Source organism: Dendrobates tinctorius, unplaced genomic scaffold (assembly GCF_039654945.1).
Source record: "Dendrobates tinctorius isolate UK_male_01 unplaced genomic scaffold, ASM3965494v1 ptg000011l, whole genome shotgun sequence".
Classification (NCBI taxonomy): Eukaryota; Metazoa; Chordata; class Amphibia; order Anura; family Dendrobatidae; genus Dendrobates; species Dendrobates tinctorius.
In genome coordinates, this window is record NW_027361679.1 from 77768599 (window position 1) to 77793884 (window position 25286).

Here is a 25286-nt window from a genome sequence, read left to right on the forward strand (position 1 = left end):
AAAAATTAATGGTGTAAAGGCAGCTGGTCGGAGCTATGGACCACATCAAGCTGGGGGCGCGATTGAGCCCTGTTAGAGATTTTCGCAATAGCATTAACAGTGGAGCTATGGGGTAAGCAGTTGGAAAACACGAACATTGGATTTCAAACGAAAAATCCTGGAACCACAAAGAGCTTAAACCATATGTCTTCTGCATCCCTGCCCTTATTATTATTATTTATATAGCACCATTGATTCCATGGTGCTGTACATAAGAAGGGGTTACATACAAATTACAGATATCACTTACAGTAAACAAACTTACAATGACAGACTGATACAGAGGGGAGAGGACCCTGCCCTTTCGGGCTTACATGCTACAGGATGGTGGGGAAGGAGACAGTAGGTTGGTGGGTTGCAGCAGTCCCCGTGTTGGTTGAGTTGATATCCCAGTAGTGGGGAGGAGGTAGCTGGGTCACTGCAGGCTGTAGGCTTTCTACAGCGCTTACTCGCTCTCTTACGCCAGCTAGCACTACTATGTCTAAAACACAATATCTGGTGCCGAGACAAATTAGTGACACATGTACACAATCTCGTTAACTCACTGTTATCTTCTGATTGGCAGGCCTTCACAGACCTTCTCCCCAATGCGAAAACATCGGATGTCCAGTGTCCTCCATCATTATTGGCCACAGTGGCCAATTACTGATGCCCTTAATCTGCACCTCCGTTACACCGGCTACCAGGCTGGTCTATGGTAATGCGTGGGAGGAGTGATGCTCTCTAATTCAGGGTAGGCCTGTCGATAAGTACGACCGAGCAAGATGCGAAGTGTCTATGGAATTCCTGATTCGGCTCAAAGAAAGAGGAGCGTTGGATACATCGGCACAACACCATTTATCGGGTATAGCCTTTTTCTAACAACTAATGGGGTGGGTGGACGTTACAAAGTTCTTTTTCATCAAACAAGCCATTAAAGGCTGGAAAAGGCTTCAACCGAGTCAGGAATGTTGTTGCCCCATCAATATGCAAGTCACAATACGAGTCAACCCTCATTTCAGAAGCATTCGCTATCGCTTTTTTCGGAGCACTGCGCATTAGCGAGTTGTTAACGCAGTCAAAAACGGCGACGGAAGGCGGTTTAATCAATGAGGGTATAATCATATGCAGCGACGCTCTGCTCATTCGCGTGTGAAAATTAAAATGTGATCCCACCGGTAGGGGCACGTGGGTCCTGGTTAACTCATCAGATGGCCCAGTATGCCCACTAAAAATAGTCAAACTATAAGCGTTAATAAGACACGCAAACAGATTTTTTCTTTCACAAACAGACAGGTCCCCTCTTACCAAGTATAAGTTTCAGGCAATTTTCAAGCAATGCTTAGAAGAAAAAAAAGTGGCTAATCTGAAGGAATATGGGACGCATTCTTTCCGAATCGGTGCAGCCACTGAAGCAGCTAGGGCAGAAGTGCAGAGAATGAGTCGTTGGAAATCCGCATGCTTTGCCAGATATACAAGATACTAGCTATGAACCCGTTCTATGTCCGGGTGGCGAATATTTTTATTGGTATATGGTCTCCCATCCTGGTATGTGCTGCCCCCTCCTATCCTGGTATGCATGGCACCCCTCATCCCTATCCTGGTATACATGGTACCTCTCATTCCTATCCTGGTATGTATGGTACCCCTCATCCCTATCCTACTATGCATGGCCCCATCATCCCTATAATGGTATGTATGGCCCCTCATCCCTATCCTGCTATGCATGGCCCCCTCATCCCTATCCTGCTATGCATGGCCCCATCATCCCTATAATAGTATGCATGGCCCTCTCATCCCTATTCTGGCATGTATGGTCCCCACCCTGGTATGCATGGCACCCCATTCCTCATCCTGGTATGCATGGTACCCCCTCAACCATATCCTGGTATACATGGTCTCCTCACCCGCCACTTCTGGTATGCATGGTCTCCTCACCCCCTGTCTCAGTATCCATGGTCCCCTCACCCCCCAGTCCTGGTATGCATGGTCCCCTCACACCCAATCCTGTAATGCATGGTCCCCTCACCCCCCAATCCTGTAATGCATGGTCCCCTCACCACCCAATCCTGTAATGCATGGTCCCCTCACCCACCAATCCTGGAATGCATGGTCCTTTCACCCCCCCAATCCTGGTATGCGTGGTCCCCTCACCCCACAATCCTGGTATTCATGGTCCCCCCTCATTCCCAATCCTGGTAAACATGGCACCCCTTACCTCCAAATTCTGGTATGCAAGGTCCCTCATCCCCAATCCTGGTATGCATGGTACCCCTCATCCCCAATCCTGGTATGCATGGTACCCCTCATCCCACAATCCTGGTATGCATGGTCCTCTCACCCCCATCCTGGTATGCATGGTCCTCTCACCCCATACCCTAGTATGCATGGTCCCCTCACGCCCCAATCCTAGTATGCATGGTCCCCTCACCCCCGAATCCTAATATGCATGGTCCTCTCACCTCCCATATCATGATATGCAAGGTGCCCCTCATCCCTTAATCCTGGTATGCATGCCATTTTCTTGAAGACACTGGTATTGCCGCGGGGTCTCGCCGTGAGGTCAGGAGAGGGTGTGATTGTGCCGCCGAACTCGGCTCCCGATTCCAGCGCCACAAACCGCCCTCTCCTGACATCATGGTGAGACCCCACGGCAATACCGGATCAGTAAGTTGTTGTGCCGTAATGTCAGGAGAGGGCGGGATTGTGCCGGCAAAATCAGTGCCTGCGCAGTCATCGCTTTCCGGCGCCATTTTCTTGAAGACACACCAATCCCGGCGCCACAACCCGCCCTCTCCTGACAACCCAGCAAGACCCCGCGGCAACAACGGATCGGTAAGGTGTTGTGCCGGAGATCGCGGAATGCGTTCAGTGCTTACGCATACCGCAATCTCCTGGGCCACCCTCCTCATCCCCGGGTGCGTTACTCTGTCCAGACTGCGCAAGTGCCTCGCGCTTGCGCAGTCTATAAAGGCTTCGAACAGAGTGACGCTCCCAGCATTATATTATAGATATAGTAACACATTTTGTCTCTTACAGGCTTCTGTAAGCCCGCAGTTTGGGTATTAGATCACTCATATGTCTACTGGGTGGCAAAAAGAGCTGAGCTTCGGCCGGAAGGAAAAAAGCTAGGCTTCCCGGGACTAGAGGTCAACTGGAGAGGTATCAGAAGGCTCCAATGGCAACAAATTTTCCTGGAGTTAGTCAACATCGCTCATAGGGCCAAATCATTACCATTGCCGATGGTATTGATTTGTGCAAAAGCAAGATCGCTGAGCTCTACACAGTGTTGACAACAGACCTTGAGCATTTTACATGTCTTTTCCCGGAGATGATATTGGTGTGGTCAGAGATAATACCACGAGCCGTCTGGCGCGGCTCAAGGGATACAAAAGCCATAGAGCGTTCAAGGAGAAAGATAAACGCGCTGATGGCAAAATTTGTGATTAAAAAATATGGTATTGTGGTTCGTCACCACCAGCTGGAAGGAGATAATGCGGCATTATTAAGACCAGATGGAGTTCACCTCATGGACATTGGTCTTGACATATTTTTCGAACAGGCCCTAATACTGTTGGGTGGGGGTCGGAGTCCTGTGTAGGTCATACACATGATCCTCCGTGGCGGAAAATGTGGAGAAGGGCAAAGGTTTGTAACCGCTCATTGGCCTGCACGCCCGTCATCTGCAGACAGGGCCTTTGGCGATGAGCCCGTTATGACATGTAATTGCCATTCTTTGCTTATGTAATAAGAAGCTAATAAACTGTGACCGACCTGTTTCAACCCATCTAGGCTTGTCTGTGTTTTCATTATGGGACTGGTGGAAGGGCGGGGGGGGAAGGCACTGATTGAGACATGAGGGACTCCGCAGTCTTGTTTTTTGTTTTAAATTATTGTTTATCATTTGCTCTTTCACATTTAACACAAGTGCTCTATACAAAAAAAAACTTTCACTTGATTCATTTTTTTCAGGAGATATTCAAGATTATGTATTTAAACTTCATGGGGGCCAATATCGACGAGCAGGACTGTTCACGGATCAAGAACTGGATTGTATTGCCTGCTAACATTAACCCCTTTCTGCCATTTGACGTACTATCCCATCCATAGGACCCGGGCCCCTATGCTCATGGACGGGATAGTACGTCTAGCGCGATCAGCGGCGCTCACGGGGGGAGAGCCGCTGATCGCGGCCGGGTGTCTGCTGATTATGACAACTGACACCCAGCACAGTGTGTCAGGGGCGGTCGCGGACCGCCTCCGACACGTTAACACCTGGCACACTGCGATCAAACACGATCGCAGTGTAAAAAAAAAGTGTAAAAATAATTTATAAAAAAATCGCTAAATAAATACCGCCGAACAAAAAGTGCAATAACGCTCGATCAAAAAGACGGATATAAATAACCGTGGTACCGCTGAAAACGTCATCTTTTCCCGCAAAAAACGAGCCGTCATACAGCATTATCAGTGAAAAAATAAAAAAGTTATAGCTCGCAGAATAAAGCGTTGCAAAAATAATTATTTTTTATATAAAATTGTTTTCATTGCATAAAAGCGCCAAAACATAAAAAAAGACATAAATGAGGTATCGCTGTAATCATACTCACCCGAAGAATAAAACCGCCTTATCAATTTTACCGCACGCGGAACGGTGTAAAAGCACCCCCCAAAAGAAATTCTTGAAATGCTGGTTTTTGTTCATTCTGCGTCCCAAAAATCAGAAAAAAAGCAATCAAAAAATGTCACGTGCCCAAAAATGGTACCAATAAAAACGTCAAAAATAAGACCTCACATGACTCAGTGGGTCAAAATATGGAAAAATTATAGCTCTCATAATGTGATGATGCATAAACTATTTTTACAATAAAAGCGTGCGACAGCTGCCAAACATAAAAACTCGCCATAAATAGTAAATCAAACCCCCCTTTATCACCCCCTTAGATAGGGAAAAATAATAAAATTTCAAAAATGTATTTATTTCCATTTTCCCATTAGGGTTAGGGCTAGGGCTGAGATTAGGGTTAGGGGTGTGTTGGGGTTAGGGTTGGAGTTAGAATTGGGGGGTTTCCACTGTTTGGGCACATCAGGTGCTCTCCAAATGCATCATGGCGTCTGATCTCAATTCCAGCCAATTCTGCGTTGAAAAAGTCAAATGGTGCTCCTTCCCTTCCAAGCTCTGCCATGTGCCCAAACAGTGTTTTACCCCCACTTATAGGGTATCAGCCTACTCAGGACAAATTGCAAAACAACTTTTGGGGTCCAATTTCTCCTGTTACCCTTAGGAAAATAAAAAATTGGGGGCAAAAATATCATTTTTGTGGGAAAAAATATTGATTTTTTTATTTTCACGCCCGGGCGTTATAAACTTCTGTGAAGCACTTGGGGGCTCAAAGTGCTCACCACACATCTAGATAAGTTCCATGGGGGGTCTAGTTTCCAAAATGGGGTCACTTGTTGGGAGTTTCAACAGTTTAGGCACTTCAGAGGCTCTCCAAACGCGACATGACGCACACAGACCATTCCATCAAAGTCTGCATTCCAAAACGTCACTACTTCCCTTCCGAGCCCTGACGTATGCCCTTACAGTAGTTTTCTCCCACATATGGGGTATCAGCATACTCAGGACAAATTGGACAACAACTTTTGGGGTCCAATTTCTACTGTTACCCTTGGGAAAGTAAAAAAATTGGGGACTAAAAGATCATGTTTGTGGAAAAAAATATGATTTTTTTATTTTCACGCCCGGGCGTTATAAAATTCTGTGAAGCCCTTGGGGGTTCAAAGTGCTCACCACACATCTAGATAAGTTCCTTGGGGGGGGTTTAGTTTCCAAATTGGTGTCATTTGTTGGGGGTTTCCACTGTTTTGGCACATCAGGGGCTTTCCAAACACGACATGGTGTCCAATCTCAATTCCAGCCAAAAAAGTCAAATGGCGCTGCTTCCCTTCCAAGCTCTGCCATGCGCCCAAATAGTCGTTTACACCCACATATGGGGTATCAGCGTATTCAGGACAAATTGCACAATAACTTTTAGGGTCCTGTTACCCTTGGGAAAATAAAAATTGGGGGTGAAAAGATCATTTTTGTGGAAAAAATATGATTTTTTAATTGTACGGCTGTACGTTATAAACTTCTGTGAAGCCCTTGTGGGTTCAAAGTTCTCACCACATATCTAGATAAGTTCCTTGGGGGTCTAGTTTCCAAAATGAGGTCACTTGTGGGGGGTTTCCACTGTTTAGACACATCAGGGGCTCTCCAAACGTGACATGGCGTTCGATATGAATTCCAGCCAATTTTAAATTAAAAAAGTCAAATGGCGCTCCTTCCATCCTGAGCTCTGCCATGCGCTGAAACAGTGGTTCCCCCCCACATATCAGGTATCAGCGTACTCAGTAGAAATTGCACAATAACTTTTGCAGTCCAATTTCTCCTGTTACCCTTGGTAAAATAAAAAAATTGGACCTGAAGTAATTTTTTGGTGAAAAAAAGTTAAATGTTCATTTTTCTTAAACATTCAAAAAATTCCTGTGAAGCACCTGAAGGGTTAAAAAACTTCTTGAATGTGGTTTTGAGCACCTTGAGGGGTGCACTTTTGGGTATTGGTATTGAAGTGACTTCAAATGTGATGTGGGCTGTAAAAATAAAATGGTGTTGCAAAAATGAGAAATCGCTGGTCAACTTTTACCCCTATAACTTCCTAACAAAAAAAAAAAATTTGGTTCCAAAACTGTGCTGATGTGAAATGTTACTTATTAAGTTTTTTTGTGTGCCATATCTCTGTGATTTAAGAGGATAAAAATTCAAAGTTGGAAAATTGCAAAATTTTCACCAAATTTCTGTTTTTTTCACAAATAAACGCAAGTTATTTGAATGAAATTTTACCACTAACATGAAGTACGATATGTCACGAGAAAACAATGTCTGAATCAGTGGGATCCATGGAAGCGTTTCAGAGTTATGACCTCATAAAGGGACAGTGGTCAGAATTGTAAAAATTGGCCCGGTCAAGAACGTGCAAACCACCCTTGGGGGTAAAGAGGATAAAAGTGCAGTATTGAAAAGATTGACTAAAGATAGGCCATCTATTTACTATTCGGTCAAATCCCTTTCAGTTAGCCAAAAGACCCTCTTTTCTTATTCCAAACTGTTTCTGACAAAGATGTACATTATGTTTTTCATATAAATAAAGTCTAAATAACTATGTCCTAGATCAGTATGAGAAGGTTTCCCTACTGTTAAGATATTGTCTCTCTCTTAGTGAATAGGAACATTCTTATTTGAACCCAAAGACAACCTGTAAAGATGCAGTCCTACCCAGTAGGGGAAACAATGTAATTTAGTCTATTCATATGTGCGCATCAACAACACAGAAATTATCAAAGTAAAGTGGCGTCATGTACACCCAAATGTGTCATCCACATGACCCACTACAGACTGGCTGCAGCGGTTCACGTGACATTGTTTATGCATCCACATTGGAGGAATATAACCCAGTAACACGATGGCCATTAAATCCTATCGTAACCAACCCAAATAAACCCCATAACTTTCAATTAATGAATTAAAAAAAAAAATTGTACAGCTGTGCAGACAAAGGTAGATTTCTCAACATCTGAGCTCTATAAATACCGACGCAGATACCCCCATCTCCAGACACATGAGTTTTCTCATGGTAAGGCCCCCAATGCCCAGAATTTTCAGGATATGAGGAAGGTAGAACTTGGTCTTAGGATTGGCCATCTTGATAGACTGCTCTTCAAGAGGAAGAAAGATGGGGCCATAGGATCAAGTCTCCACAGGGCTTAAACGAGTGCTTCACATTCTCAGCCTTTCTATAATCATTACTTTCTTATCCCTTCTAAAGTATCACTCCCCCCACCCTTTCTCCCTTACTTCCTAGATGACTGTAATAACATTTTGTTCATTAATAATGGTAATATTAAAGTGAAATTAATTTATGTTAATAAATCTATTAAGTGCATCGTCTGTTTACTTTGGCCTTTGTAGTGGTATTAAGACCATTATATTATTATAGTAAAAGTTATTTCCTGCCTGTTCTTTTCAATTTAAACATTATGCATAATAATTATATTTAATGTGTCAATTATTTATATGGCTTGATGTAATATAGCATTTATTATTGCCTATCCATTTCTGGATAAGTAAAAGGTGTGCATACGTGTTCTCTTTCCCAAATTAACCTGTTGTGCAGGCTCCGCGCCTTTTTTTTTTTCTTTAGAAGGTTCATATATTGCAAGCCCAGGGCCATTTTCTTTAAGTGCTTGGTGCCCTTTGACCTATTGACATCATTTAGTGGTGACCCGCTTGTATTGGTCATTTACAAAGGTTAATCAGATTGATTGGTGAGCGTGCTTTTTTCATATGATCACACGTTGGCAGGTGTGCATTGCCTTAGCCTCTTTGGTTATTGACTGGAGTTTGTGTTTATGAGGCAGGCATGATGTTACACTGAGAGATTATAAATAGCCTGTTTGGCCATCTTGATTTGCACTATTTACCTCATTACCCTGAAGAAGCCTGAAATGGTGAAACATGTAGCTGAGGCTCCTTCGAGTTTTAAAAATTGTGCTCCAACCCTAGTTAAACAATTGCTATATGGCCTAAAAAATTCCTGACTAAGTAGATGGTGGACTACAGACGCGTTCTGTTATAAGATCCACTCAATGCCGACTTTTATTCCCCATTGACTTGCCCATTGACATTCCCCATTGAAACAAAATTTGAGTCGGATGAAACTGGTTCGACTAGGGCAAAAAAAAGTCGGGTTTCGGACGAAACTCCGACTTTTTTTTGCCCTAGTCGGAGCAGTTTCATCCGACTCAAATTTTGTTTCAGTCGGGTTTCACAAAACCTGATCCGACCAAAGTCGCTCAACTCTAGCCACTAACACACGTGTCATTTGCAGCACCCTAAACTGTACCTTATAGTAGGCTGAGCATTAATTTAGTTTATTAAAAGAATCATTGAATAATAATTAAATGAAACTGATAACGTAACATTATAAGCCTCATAAATGATTGCTGCCTTTGTCACCAGTTCGAATACGGACTAAATTTTGTAACATCTCATTAAACGTGGGCAAACCTCTCATTTCTTTGTTGCTTTTATTTATATTTTTTTTAAATTTGAGGTTTCCTTTCAGGAGACTTGTTAATCTTTCATCGCAACAAAGGCAGTATAAAATTTCATCAAATGCAACTTCCTAATTCGAAAGTTCCCAGGAGAACTTTCCTTACACCAGACTGACTAGTTTTTGTGTAATAAGACGAAACCTGATCCCCTCCTGTGGTCTGCTTCAGGAATACGTGAAAGCCCATCTGTACTTAGTTATCCAAGGGACAAAACATGCAGGTGCAGGAAAACACGCTATCATTTTATCAACTATACAAAAGAAAAGATTCAGTACAACTTGCATTTTATTCATTTCAATTCCTGTTTAGGCTGACATATGAAAGATGTGTATCTTTGAATGGTGTTAGTAGATAGAAGAATATTCAGAATTGAGAGTCCTCAGTGGTTGATACCTTTTAATGGCTAACTGAAAAGATGGTAACAAATTGCAAGCTTTCCAGACTACTCAGGTCTCTTCTTCAGGCATAGAACAACAGAAAATCTGAAGAGTCACATATTTATGCACAATACAGCACAGAAATAATGCAATAGATAAGACAAGTGATGTGAATCAGAACTATAGAAGTGGACTGAGGAGAAAACAGTTGTGGCCTTAAAGGGAATCTGTCACCCCTTTTTTGAGATATCATATAATGATATCATTCAATTGTGTGTCACATAAGGATTCTCTTAGTACTTTTGCTTCCCCTGACCCCGCACCTTTCATGCATAAATACCTTATTTATATCGGTTCAGATGTATGTAAACTGCCGCTGTCCGGTCCGCTGGGCGGGGCTTATTCACCTGCTCCCCCCCCTCCCTGTCTTGCTCTACGCATTTCTTCTCGTGTAGAGCAAGACAGGGAGGGGGGAGCAGTTGAATAAGCCCTGCCTAGCGGACCGGACAGTGCCAGTTTACATACATCTGAACCGATATAAAAAAGGTATTTATGCATGAAAGGTGCGGGGTCAGGGGGAAGCAAAAGTACTAAGAGAATCCTTATGTGACACACAATTGAATGCTATTATTATATGACATCTCAAAAAAGGGGTGACAGATTCCCTTTAAAGGGAATCTGTCACCTTTTTTTGCCCTATGAGCTGCCGGTATTGACATCAGGGGCTTATCTACAGCATTCTGAAAGAGAAGAAAAACACGTTAGATTATACTCACCGGAGGGGGAGGTCCGGTCCGATGGGTGTCGCGGTGTCATCCGACGCCGTCCTCTTCTTCCCTTCTTGTAGTGGCTCCGGCGCAGGCGCACTGCTCTGCCCTTATTGAGGACAGAGCAGAATACTGCAGTGTGGAGGCGCCAGACCTCTCCCAACGACCTGCGCACTGCAGGACTCTGCTCTGCCCTCAACAGGGCAGAGCAGTGCACCTGTGCCGGAGCCACTACAGGAAGGGAAGAAGAGGACGGCATCGTATGAAGATGGGAGGCGTCGGCCCAGACCGCGACACCCATTGGACTAGACCGCCCCCTCTGGTGAGTATAATCTAAAGGGGGTTTTACACTAAGCGATATCGCTAGCAATATCGCTAAAACGTCACTGGTTTTGTGACGTTATAGCGATATCGCTATGTGTGATACTTACCAGCGACCGGCTCCCCCGCTGTCCATCGCTGATCGCGCGAGAATGTCCGGCTCCATTTCTCGTCGGGCGCTTCCTGCTGAGACTTCCTGCTGTGACGATGAGTGACGCTGGACGCGGGCGGGAGGACGCCAGGATCGCTGTGTGTGAATGGTAAGTATCGTGCGCTGCGTCGCTGCTGCATCGCTGTGAGATCTTTCTGTATGAAAGCTCACTAGCGATCATTTAGCGATGCACCAGCGATCCTGACCGGGTGGGATCGCTGGTCGGATCGCTGGTGCATCGCTAAATGTAAAAGGGCCTTAACTCTTTTTTCTTATCTTTCAGGTTACATCGGGGGTTTATCTACAGCATTACAGAATGCTGTAGATAAGCCCCTGATGGCGGTGCCGACAGGTGATAGGCCAAAAAAAGGGTGACAGATTCCCATTAAACATTTCAACAGTTCATAGATAAGGAGTGTGAATGTTTTATTGTCCTGTGATTGAGGTCTGGTCTGAAGAGCACATTCCTTAGTTGATATCGGAAGACATAAATCCCTGGCCACAGCACCAGGGACATGAAATTACTAGTATTAACCCCTTAACGACCAAGGATGGATCTATCAGTCATTGAACGCCTCTCCCCTTTTTGGTGCGGGTGGGCTCCGGCGATGAGCCCGCACCTTTTCCAGCACTTGACAGCTGATCTGATCAGCTGATATGTACCGCCAACAGCCGTGCAAGGAATCGCGATCCTCTCGCGGCTGTTAACCCATTAAATGCCGCTGTCAAAAGTTGACAGCGGCATTTAACATACATCTGTGGCAATCAAGTTGGAAATCCGATTTATCATCGCCTGCATGTAGCACAGTCGATAGGGTTATGGAAGTTTCTAGTCTCCCATGGAGACTATTCAAGCATGTCAAATGTGAAAAAAATGCTTTTAAAAATATTGAAAAAAAATATAAAAAGTTCAAATCACCCCCTTTCGCCCCATTCAAAACAAAACAATAAAAAAAAGCAAACAAACATACACATATTTGGTATTCTATTCTATCACTAAAGAAAACCGATTGCCAAACAGCGTAGCGCATAAAATGCGAAATTGCCAAAATGCCAAAATGCAAAATTACGTTTTTTTGGTTCCCGCAACATTGCATTAAAATGCAATAATGGTGATCAAAATATTGTATCTGCACCAAAATGGTATCACTAAAAACGTCAGCTCAGCATGCAAAAAATAAGCCCTCACCCGACCAGAGATCACAAAAAATGGAGACGCTATGGGTATCAGAAAATGGCCCAATTTTAATTTTATTTATTTATTTTTTTAACAAAGTTTGGAATTTTTTTTCCATTACTTAAACTAAAAAGAACCTACACATGTTTGGTGTCTATGAACTTGTAATGACCTGGAGAATCATAATGGCAGGTCAGTTTTTGCATTTAGTGAACATAGCAAAAAAGCAAAGCAAAAAAAGAAGATTGCACTTTTTTGCAATTTCACCGCACTTGGAATTTTTTTCCCGTTTTCCAGGACGTATGTTAAAACCGATGGTGTCGTTCAAAAGTACAACTCGCCCCGCAAAAAACAAGCTTGCAATTTGCCATATTGATAGAAAAATAAAAAAGTTATGGCTCTGGGAAGAAGGGTAGCAAAAAACGAAAATGCAATACCAAAAATACCTCCGGTCATTAAAGGGTTAAGGGTAGTTGCACCCGGTCAGTAAACGTTGCGGGATGGATGCTGCGTACTTGCGCAGTGTCCAACTCACAGCATCCAGATGTTACAGCATAGTGGATGGGATTTCAAGAAATTCCATGTCCACTATGCGTGCACCAACGCCTGCGACTTACCTGCGGAGACGGATATGCAGAGTGTCTTTCCAGACTGAGTCTCTGCAAGATAAAGATCACCAGTACAATGTATTGAACACAGTGATTCCTCACGGTTCAGTGAACACATGCGGGATCACCTGCGTTCAATAGCCGGCAGTGCTTTGAATACAGCGGACATGTGCTGTATTCAAAGCGCTGCCGATTCCTGAATGTCTGCACATACCCTAAAAGGTAACTTCAAATCTCAGAGAGAAAGAAGAGTCTGGGAGTATAAACTTATGACAACCTTTCACACATTCAGTACAGGAATGAATGTGTGACATGGATTTAGTAATTTAAGTCATATGTTGGGGTTCTTGTCGTCTCAGCAGGCTCAGAAGCTGAGTAAGGATTACTGTCAAACTCAGACAGCGGCATTAACAGTGAGGAGTAGGGTAGCACCACTTTCCAAGCGCCAATCAGCCCCCCCACGACATGACTGAAGTGCGCCTTGCCTGCCTGTCGCTGCCATTCATAGGAGACCATGAATTTTACTATACACTGCAATACTTGGTATTAAAAATAAAATAAACATATGTGATACAGTCATATCTGTAATTTCCAGCCTATCAAAATGTTAAAAAAAAAAAAAAATTAACCCAATTGGTAAATGGCATAAAGAGGGAAAAAAATCTAAAAGGTCAGGATAGTGGAATTTAACTTGTGGCAACACCACAAAAAAATCAAAAAGAAGCGATAAAAATGTCCTATTTACACCAAAATGTAAAGCGCTTCACAGACATCATTATATGGAGCTCACTATCTAATTTCATTATCAGTATATATTTGGTGTGTGAAAGACAACCAGAGTATTAAGAGGAAACCCTCATAGTGAGAACATACAAACTCCCTGTAGATGTTGTCCATGGTAAGCATTGATCCCAGGACACTGGCACTGATCAAAGAGCTCCACAAGCCTTGGTGGACCCAAAAAATATTTGATGTGTAGGGGTCATTATTTATTACATCAGTCCCGACGATGGCATCGTGTGATATTGTAAAATAATATACTTACTGAACCCCGGAGAAATAAGACAGGGACACCGGTTCCAAATTTTTCCCCTAAAGCTTCGACAGCACATAATAACCGGAAAGCTTGCTGACCAAAATCTTGGAGACTGTCTTCTTGATCAGTAATAGAAATGTCGTGCCTTAATCTAAAGGTAATAACAAATGAACAGTCTGAATAGAGGAAAAAAAAACGTTATTCTTTCTTTTCAGGCAGTGTAAGAACATACAGTAAAAATGCCAGCATCCTATAAACCAAAGGTTTTTCAGAACAAAAATACTAGATAACTTGGAATATCAGAAAATTAAACCCATGAGCACAGAACAGAGATAACAAATTATGACAATAAAATTATAAAAAGTTTTAATAGGGAATAGGTCAGCAGGACTTTGCTAAGTAATCTGAAAGCAGCATGATGTTGGGACTGATACCCTAATTCCAGCGATGGGTCACTTACTTTACTGGGTGCTGCAGTACATACAATTCAATATAATTGCAGTTTTCTCTGCTGCAGATCTAGCAGAGCTCAGATGTTGAGATGTGTATAACCCGCCCAACAGCTTTCTGTGTAAAGTGACAGAGAGCTGCTAATCAGCGTTATGGGGCTGGATTAAGAAGAACGAGGCCAGTTGTCCTGTAATGATAATCTTCTGCTGAGAAAACACTGATTGTATTAAAACAGCAAAACACAGCCCAGTAAATGAAACATTGCTGTAATCAGGCTCTCAGCCTCTACATCATGGTGCTCTCAGATACTATATTTTAAGAAAACTTCATGCAATTAAAAGAGGTACTATACTGTTTTAGGGTGTGTGCTTTTTCTGGTGGATTCTGCCTGGAACCTCCCTGAAAAAGTGGTCAAAAAATAATAAAAATAATGAACCCACGCACAGACATGTCGGAAAGACTACCTGTGCGTATAGTCTGTCTTTTGCAACTTCTTATAACAGCTTCAAAAGCTGTGAAGCAGCTAAAAGAAGTGACCGGTCTAGTCTTCAGGTGGCTTCTGCTTGGAGTCTGTCACTATCTTATATATAGAATTTTAAAAAAGGGATTGGCAACAGAACTCCTGCAAAAATAAATAAAAAGACGCCAAAGAGGACTTTTCGGGAAAAACACCGCAGGTGTTTCCTGAAGAGTCTTTTGCTTAAAAAATGATGCAGGTACACCGGCAGCTAAGAGACTATGTAGGCACATACCGTTATAAGGGATTTTAAATGTTTTGTGCTTGCGTTTGCTAAAATTGCAATAAAACTGTTAAAATATATAAATATGCTAAGGACTACATTTATGATTATATTTTACACTTTCAGCACCCCATACGGAAACAAATCTCATATTATTAGTCTAGTCTTCTGGAAGCAGCAGCCATAATCTGGCTGTCTGTCCGAGACAATCACAAATGTGACATTAACAAAATGAGCAGATTATTTATATGTATAGAAAGAATCCAAAAATGGAAGACCATTAAACTGTAATTTAATATTCATGTTAACAAAAATGGCCGATGTATTGAAAGGACAACACCCGGAGCAATTCCTAGAAGACTGGCTTAAAACCACTTTGGGCGACGAATTCTCCTCAATCTTTGCGGTGGAAAGGGATCACGGAGTCCCTACTAGGCCTCTTCCTCCTGGAGCCCCGCTTAGACCCTTTCTGGCGTGCATCCTCAACTGCAGGTATAGAGACGTGGCTCTACGTCTGGCGCGGCAAAAGAGTCCTATCAAGTTCAACAATGCCACAATCTTGATTTTCCCAGATTTCTCTGCGGAACTCCAGAAACAACGGGCGCAGTTTATGGAGGTAAAAAGACATCTACGGGAGAAGAATGTTGTGTACTCGATGATTTACCCGACCCGGCTCCGGGTGGTCCACGGGGGTTCTACTTTGTTTTTTACAGACGCGGCGGAGTGGCTGCGATCCCATGGAGGGTCTGCTGAAAAAGAATCCTAATGCATCTATTGCTAGTTGGTATTTTTCTATTAATCGGCTGATTGGAGCTTTACTCGAAGGCGTCAAGGTTACCAACAATACCGGACACTGGGCTCAGTGATTTTATCCCCTTGTTTGTTTTGTGATGGGAGTACAGGACTCTGCTCCTACGTTGTTTGTTATTTATTCACTTTGTTTTTTTTCCGTAGTGGTTTTTGGTATTTTTTAGGTTATTATCGCAATCGACAACAATTTCAGTCTCTAGGTGATGTCTCTAAATTTTGCCAGGGTAATACTATGCACCATGTTCAGCGGAGTAAAATATGGGGTCAGAGTTAATATGTATGACATGGAATGTGAGGGGAATAAAAACTCCTCGAAAAAAGATCAAGGTCTTCTCACAGGTCAGACATTATCGCCCTCACTTTGTGGCCTTGGTGGAGACGCACCTGACTAGGGATACAGCGCGGTGCGTGCAGAAGCCCTGGGTACAATGGTCTGCCCATACATTCCATACCAGCTACTCGAGGGGGATCTTGCTGTTGGTACATAAAGACGTCAGATGGAAAGCGAGGGAGACTCGGAGGGATCCCGAGAGTCGTTTTATTTTTGTTCATGCATTGATAAATACCAGGAAATATGTGGTCTTATGTACCGTATTTTTCGCTTTATAAGACGCACCCCAAATTTTGAGGAGAAAAATAGGGAAAAAACTTTAAAAAAAAGTGGTGGTGCATCTTATAATCCATGCGTATTATTGCTTACTGGGGGAGGTGCTGGAGGAGGCCGGAGTGGAACATTGCTGCTGAGATGAGGAGGTGTTTTGATGTGCAGCGTGCCGCTGCCGGTGTCTGATAATGCCGCCGCCCTCTGTCCCCTGATGCTTGCTGCCCCTGCGCTGTCCCTCGGTGCTTGCCACCACTGCCGTGCTCTGTCCCCCAGTGCTTGTCGCCGCGGTGCTCTGTCCCTGGTGCTTGTCACCACTGCCGCGCTGTCCCCCACTTCTTACCCCCACCGCCGCGCTCTGTCCCCCGGTTCTTATCGCCACCGCAGCGCTCTGTCCCGTTCAGCGTGGGGGGTCTCTGCCGCTTCATGCCTGCTTTCCTGTGGATTTCTCCCTGGAAAATGGCCGCCGCGCATGCGCAGATGGAGATCTCGGCACTGAAATCTCGGGAGATGACGGTAAGAACCGGGGGACAGCACCGCGGCAAGTCCTGGACACCCTCTGCGGCAGCACAGAAAGGTATATCCTCTTTGTAAGACGCACCCTCATTTTCCCCTCAAATTTGGGGGAAAAAAAGTGCATCTTACAAAGCGGAAAATATGGTATTTATAACCCCCCTCCGGCTCGTATATCCATTCTGCAGAAGGCAATGAGTTTTGCCCTTAACTACCCAGACGCAGATGTTATTTGTATGGGCGACTTTAATATGGTCATGAACAGCCTTGATAAATTGAGGTTGGATGATGAAGCGACTGGGGGCTTCTCTCCAACGACTACAACCCCGTTGTCATCATTTATGGGAGGTGGCGGGTGGTTGGATTTGTGGAGGGTGCGTCTCCCTGAGTTAAGGGAATACACTTGCCACTCATCCATTAAACGCTCTCTATCACGCATAGACTATATATTTGGTTCTGGTGGTCTGGCAATGTGGGTGGCTAATATAGAGCATGGAAGTAGGGGGATCTCAGACCATAGTCCGGTTATCCTTAAACTCAAATATGGGCATGTAAATAATGGGATAGCTTGGAAGGTGAATCCTTTCTGGTTAAAACTGATGGGGTCTCCTGACAGAACGATTGATCAGTTGAATTGCTTCATCGCGTCCCACCCGGAACCCCAAGATATTAATTTATTTTGGGATGCCCTTAAGGCATACCTGAGGGGCTGTTTGTCCTCCACGATCTCTTATATTAAGCGGGTGACTGCAAGGAAGGATGACGAGGTGGAGCAACGTCTGAAAGACGCAGAGGCAACATATGTATCTAACCAAACTAGCGGGAACATGATTGAGTGGCTGGCTGCCCAAAGGTAATATATTCAACATGTGGATACTAAATCTATGCGCAAACTATTCTTCACCCGTCAATCCTATTTCGAATTGGGGAACCAGACGGGCAAATTCTTGGCCTATCTGGTGTGCCAATATAGCACCTCTAATACGATATTGCAGATTCGCAGGGTGGACGGCACACTGGTGTCTTCGACCAAGGAGATTCTTGGCTGTTTTCAGGATTACTACAGGTCTCTATATGAATCTAAAAGTTACTGACACTTTGGGGTGTTTAGACAATTTGTCAGATAGATCATTCCCTACATTAGATTCATAACAACGAGCCCTTATGGACGCTGTGTTCACCGCAGAGGAGATAGATAATGCTATGACAGACATGGCCTCTGGGAAGGCCCCTGGACCTGATGGGTTCCCTATTGAACTATATAGGAAGTATCGGGATATACTGACGCCACTTTTGGTGAAGGTATTTTGGGTAATATGGGAAGGGAATTCTATGCCTGAGTCCTTTTATGGGGCTAATATCATAGTGCTTCGAAAGGAGGGGAAGGACCCTTTAGAATGTGGATCCTATCGTCCCATTTCATTCGTAAATGTGGACTATAAAATTTTCACCAAGATTCTAGCTACCAGACTGAACTCCATTATATTGAATCTCATACATCCTCAAACGGGTTTTATGCCTGGTAAAAATACTTCTATTAACATCAGAAGAGTCCAGTCAATAGTCCAATATAGCTCCCTAGTGCCAGGCAACAGATGGGCATTAGCATCGTTAGATGCTGCCAAGGCTTTTGACTCTCTTGAATGGCCTTTCCTCTCCGCATGTTTGCAAAGGTATGGCTTTGGCAATAAATTTATAACATGGATCAAAATATTATACATGAAACCCAAGGCCCGTATTATAATAAATAATTCTATATCTGAGTCTTTCGCATTGCATAGGGGAACCCGTCAGGGTTGCCCTCTTTCCCGGGCTCTCTTCGCCCTTGCTATTGAGGCACTAGCAATACGCATAAGGTCCTTCCCTAATATGCGAGGTATAGATATAGCAGGTCGGGTAGATACCATAGGCCTATATGCCGATGACATGGTGATATTCTTGAATGATGTGGAAGAAACTTTGCCACAGGTGATATCCCTTATAGATAGATTCAGTAAATATTCAGGTTTACATATAAATTGGGGAAAGTCTGCCTTGTTAGCCCTTTCCCATGCCCCGATGCCCCAGCTGGAGGCTTTCTCCTCGCTGTCTACTGTATCTAGTTTTAAATATTTGGGCATCCACATCTCTAATAATAGTACGCTTAATATACAACTTAATGTCCACCCGTTGCTGGAACTAGTTAAGGCTAAATTTGCATCGTGGAGTAGGCTCCCATTATCTGTGGCTGGAAGCATTAACCTGATTAAAATGATATTACTCCCTAAATTTGGCTACTCGCTCCAGCACAGTGCAGTAGCGGTGCCCAAGTCCTTTTTTGTTAATCTTAACTCTCTGGTCATGTCCTTTATTTGGGGGAAGACTAGGCCCAAACATAAATTGTCCACTTTACAAAGACCAAAGAAGGGAGGTGGGGCGGCGTTGCCAGATTTTTTCCTATACTACTTAGCTGGGCAGGCTAAAGCTTTAAATAACTTGTTGTCGGGTAATTGCCTCCCTAATTCTGAAAGCCACCTGCTTCACGCTGCACAAGCGGATTGCCCATTAGGTTTCCTTGAGTTGGAAAAAACTAATGTTCCACGTCTGTTACCCCTGCTCTGGCTGGCTCGATTAATATGGAGACAAATCAAGAGTGTGATAGGGTTTGAAGATGTAATAGCTGAAATGCCTCTGTGGAGCAATAACTATTTTCCGGAGCTACTGAATCACCCATCCGCCGTTTTTTGGACCCAGTGTGGCGTTTCTTCAGTGGGAGACTTGTATGACCAGGGGACCTTAAAGTCTTTAGAACAATTGCAGACCACACATGATATTCCGAGATCTCAATTTTTTCGCTATCTGCAGCTGAGATCGGCTCTTCAATCACATATGAGGGACAGGGGTGTGGACCGTACTATTTTGTCTTTACCTCTGATAAGAATTCTTAATTCGCAGGGTCCCCAGGGTCTCATATCCTCTTTGTACACATATATGCTGTCAGTAGGGGCAGAATCGGCCATAAGCTCTATTAAGATGAAGTGGGAACGACTCATCCCTGATACGCAAAGAGAAGAGTGGGAGGAGATTCTGGAGTCTCCGATTGGAGTATCACCATCTATTAATAACAGAATGATACAATTGTATATAATAAATCAATCATATTTGACTCCGTTGCAACTTTTTAGGATGGGTCGGCTTCAATCATCAGAATGTATGCGATGTCACTCGCCAGATGCTGATTTTATTCATATGGTGTGGCAAAGTCCCACTATCCTACACTACTGGAAAGAGGTGACTACACTACTGACATCCCTGGTGCAGGCCCCTGTCCCTCTAGAGCCATTGATCTGTTTGTTTGGGGTATGGGAGGAGGAGATTTGGGATCGCTATGCTGGGGTCTTCCTGCGTGAGACGCTGTTTACGGCGCGGAAGGTGCTGGCACTGCGGTGGATGGGGGGCTCATGTCCTACCCTTAGATTTTGGATCAAGTTGGTAAATTCAATTGTTCCATATGAGCGCTCGTTATACCAAAACAGGGGATGCCCGGGTAAATTTGAAAAGATCTGGGAGAGGTGTAATTCCTCTCACCTCACTTTGCAAGACTGAGACATCACATGCGACATAATATGATATAGGAAACCAGGCTGCGGAAATAGTAGATATTAGTTGATGTAGTGGTAGTTGTAGTTTAGGAGTTTTAGTTAGATCTTACTGTTGCATGATATGACAAGGTTTGTGAAATTAGATTGATATACATGTTGGAAAATGCATAAACAATTATCCTTTACATATGCTTGGAAGGAAATGTACATATTACCTTATTTATCTATAAGAGTGTGCAATTTCTTTGTATTATATTTTACTATGGACGGAGATGTGTGCTTTGTATAATGCCTGTTATCATAAGCCATTGTATATGTTGTACATTCTTTGTACCCTGATGTTTAATAAATGAATTTAAAAAAAAAAAATGGCCGATGTACTGACTGAAAATTATATTTAATTTCACATAACCTAAATCACAGTTTATTCTGATGGATTCCTTAAAAATTACAAGATCATGGTACCTCTTGCTAGGTCCAATTCCAATTCCTTTACGACCCTACCAGAGTTGAAATATTAAAAGATGTTACTCAGGTTCCTATAAAATCAATGGGCTATCACAATAAATGGACCGAAATACACTGCTCAAAAAAATAAAGTGAATACTTAAACAACACAACGTAACTCCAAGTCAATCACACTTCTGTGAAATCAACATGTCCAGTTATGAAGCAACACAGATTGTGAATAAATTTCTTCTGCTGTTGTGCAAATGGAACAGAGAATAGGTAGAAAAGCTAGGAAGCTAGTAAGACAACCCCTATAACGGAGTTGTATGGAAGGGGGTGACCACAGACCATTACTCTGTTCCCATCCTTTTTGGCTGTTTTGGTCTTTTTTGCATTTTGTCATTGCGCTCACACCTAAAGTTACTGCACAGCAGCATAAGGCGGTGTCTACATCCCACAGAAGTTTACACCAAACAGATCAAGGAAGCATAATGCCATAAAATACAAATTGCTTTATTGAAATACATACAAAAGACATAGACATGATAAAAAGATGGATATATCGATGGATATCACAAATAAAAATTTGTGCTAATCGTATGAAAATATACACCAGAGATAAAGTATCAAAAATCATGACAGAGTGCATCAGTATAAAGCATAGGGGATATGCAAAACATGAACATTCATAGGCAGAAAGACTGTGGTCTACTGCAATAATGATAATAACTGGCAGAAATACTGAAAACATCCAATATTACAAGACAATGTGATAGATGTAGCCAAAATACATGCCCTACATGGAGAGGAAGCTCTCAGCAGATTATGTAAAATATGGTCAGAATCAATGCACGGCACTGCTAAAATAGCAGTAACATGAAAAACATGTGCTGAAAGAGTGCTAATAGTGTGTATAGTAACCTGCTGCAATAACAGTAACACTAAACAATTACATGCATAGTCATGAAGCGTGACATATACTATGGCCAAAATACTAAATATGTATCAATGTGCTGCCAGATACAAAATCCAACACTATCTAAGTTCGGGGCAGAAGATAATGTATACCCACAATAGTATGCCATCACATAGGTGCAATAAACAACACAAGTGTGTCCATGGCATGTATGCCCCTATTCCAGGTGTAAAGCAACACCCCTAAGTTAAGGCTGACTCACTTACCTCCCAGGACGAAGCTAAGGCGAAACGCGCGTCGGGGACTGCGGTATCACAGGTCATATGTGCTTTCTACTTAGGGGTGTTGCTTTACACCTGGAATAGGGGCATACATGCCATGGACACACTTGTGTTGTTTATTGCACCTATGTGATGGCATACTATTGTGGGTATACATTATCTTCTGCCCCGAACTTAGATAGTGTTGGATTTTGTATCTGGCAGCACATTGATACATATTTAGTATTTTGGCCATAGTATATGTCACGCTTCATGACTATGCATGTAATTGTTTAGTGTTACTGTTATTGCAGCAGGTTACTATACACACTATTAGCACTCTTTCAGCACATGTTTTTCATGTTGCTGCTATTTTAGCAGTGCCGTGCATTGATTCTGACCATATTTTACATAATCTGCTGAGAGCTTCCTCTCCATGCAGGGCATATATTTCGGCTACATCTATCACATTGTCTTGTAATATTGGATGTTTTCAGTATTTCTGCCAGTTATTATTATTATTGCAGTAGACCACAGTCTTTCTGCCTATGAATGTTCATGTTTTGCATATCCCCTATGCTTTATATTGATGCACTCTGTCATGATTTTTGATACTTTATCTCTGGTGTATATTTTCATACGATTAGCACATTTGTATTTGTGATATCCATCGATATATCCATCTCTTTTTATCATGTCTATGTCTTTTGTATGTATTTCAATAAAGCAATTTGTATTTTATGGCATTATGCTTCCTTGATCTGTTTGGTGTACACATAAGTTGGGAAGTGCCATGTCTGTTCAGGCCCTAGTTGTGGAAATTTGTATCCCACAGAAGTTGCTCAGGTAGTGCAACTCATCCAGGATGGCACATCAGTGCGAGCTGTGGCAAGAAGGGTAGCTGTGTCTGTCAGCACAGTGTCCGGAGCATGACGCAGATACCTGCAGACAGGCCAGTACCCAAAGAGATGTGATGAGTAGTGCCAGAACTTTGCAAAATGACCTCCAATAACATCCATGTGTCTGCTCAAACTGTCGAAAATGGACTCCTTGAGGGTGGTATGAGGGCCCGACATCCACAGGTGGGTGTTGGGTTCCAGCACGGTAATTGGCACTTGCCACAGAACACAAAGATTGGCAGATTCGACACTGACCCCCTTGTGGTCTTCACAGATGAGAGCAAGTTCACACTGAGCACCTGTGACAGTCTGGAGACGCCGTTGAGAACGTTCTGCTGATTGCAACATCCTCCAGTATGACCGATTTGGCAGTGGGTCAGTAATGGTGTTGGAGACATTTCTTTGGAAGGCGGCACAGCCCTCCATATGCTAGCCAGAGATACCCTGACTGCCATTAGGTACCGGGATGAGATCCTAAGACCCAATGAGAGACTATAAGTAGGTGCAGTGGGCCTTGGGTTCCTTTTGATGCATTACAATGCTAGGCCTCATGTGGTTGAAGTGTGTCAGCAGTTACTGCATGATGAAGGCATTGATGCTATGGACTGACCTTCTGTTCCCCAGACCTGAATCCAATCGAACACATCTGAAACATCATGCCTTGTTCCATCTACCAATACCACCTTGCACAACAGACTGTCCAGGAGTTGACTGATGCTTTAATCCTGGTCTGGGAGGAGATCCCTCAGGAGAACATCCGCCGCCTCATCAGGAGTACGCCCAGGCGTTGTACGCAGGTTATTCTGGCATATGGAGGCCACATGCACTACTGAGCCTCATTTCCTTGTCTTGAGCCATTTCCACTGAAGTTGGATCAGCCTGTAATTTGAGTTTCCACTTTGATTTTGATTATCATTCCAAATCCAGACCTCCATGGGATATTAATTTTGATTCATTGATCATTTTTATGTTTTATTGTTCTCAATACATTGGGGAACCGAAACCTGCAGTTCCAGCCAAGGTAATAGGTTTCTGACAACTATGAGAGACAATTACCTTTCACAACTGGTTCAGGACCCCACAACGGGGGGAGCACTGCTAGACCTAATATTAACCAACAGGCCAGACCGCATATCAAATATAAGGGTTGAGGGTCACTTGGGTAATAGTGATCACAAAATAAGTTTTCATGTATCCTTTAATAAGATGTGTAGTAGAGGGGTTACAAGGCCACTAAACTTCAGGAAGGCAAATTTCCAAAGAATGAGAGATGATCTTGGTGCAATTAACTGGGACGATATCCTGAGACATAAAAATACACAAAGAAAATGGGAGACGTTTATTAGCATCCTGAATAGGACCTGTGCACGATATATACCGCATGGGAATAAACATGCTAGAAATAGGAGGAGACCACTATGGTTAAATAGAGCTGTAAGGGGTTCAATAAGTGACAAAAATAAAGTATTTAGAGAATTAAAGCTAGTAGGTAGTAGTGAGGCAATAAATACAGAAAATTAAATAAATTCTGTAAAAAGCAAATGAAAATAGCAAAGACAGACAGAGAGACTCATTGCCAGAGAAAGTAAAAATAATCCCAAAATATTCTTTAACTACATAAATAGTAAGAAGCTAAAAAATGATAGTGTTGGTCCCCTTAAAAATAGTCTGGGTGAAATGGTGGATGAGGATGAGGAAAAAGCCAATATGCTAAATGACTTTTTTTCAACAGTATTTACACAAGAAAATCCCATGACGGATAAAAATTCTCCATTAAATGTCACCTGCTTAACCCAGCAGGAAGTACGGCGGCGTCTAAAAATCACTAGAACTGACAAATCCCCGGGCCCGGATGGGATACACCCCCGAGTACTGCAGGAATTAAGCACAGTCATAGATAGACCATTATTTTTAATCTTTAAAGATTCCATAATAACAGGGTTTGTACCACAGGACTGGCGTATAGCAAATGTGGTGCCAATGTTCAAAAAGGGGACATAAACTGAACTTGAAATTTATAGACCAGTAAGTTTAACCTCAACTGTGGGTAAATCCTAGAGGGTTTTCTAAGAGATACTATACTGGAGTATCTGAAGAAGAATAACCTCATGACCCAATATCAACATGGGTTTACAAGGGACCGTTCCTGTCAGACTAATCTGATAAGCTTTTATGAAGAGGTAAGTTCCAGACTGGACCAAGGGAATGCAGTGGACATGGTGTACATGGACTTTTCAAAAGCTTTTGATACGGTGCCACACAAAAGGTTGATACATAAAATGAGAAACATCTGAAATGGATACTTGCTGTGTTTAAAAGAGTTAGAGACTTCAGAGAAGGTACACTAATTGTAGGGGGAGATTTCAATCTAGCCCTGGAACCTACCTTGGACACAACAAAAAAAGAAAAGCGCGATCTCTTTAAGAGACCTAGGGAGAATTAAAACTACTCTCCA

General features: G+C 42.9%; 1 protein-coding gene across 7 annotated transcripts in view; it reads right to left on the minus strand.

Annotated features, from left to right (window-relative positions):
* WRN (WRN RecQ like helicase) overlaps nt 1-25286 on the minus strand; it is a 281559-nt gene that overhangs the window by 72211 nt on the left and 184062 nt on the right. For all 7 annotated transcript variants that reach the window (XM_073543508.1, XM_073543546.1, XM_073543535.1 and 4 more), the window contains one exon: nt 13621-13762. In XM_073543508.1, the coding sequence (XP_073399609.1) occupies nt 13621-13762 (142 nt within the window). The remainder of the gene's footprint in view (nt 1-13620; nt 13763-25286) is intronic.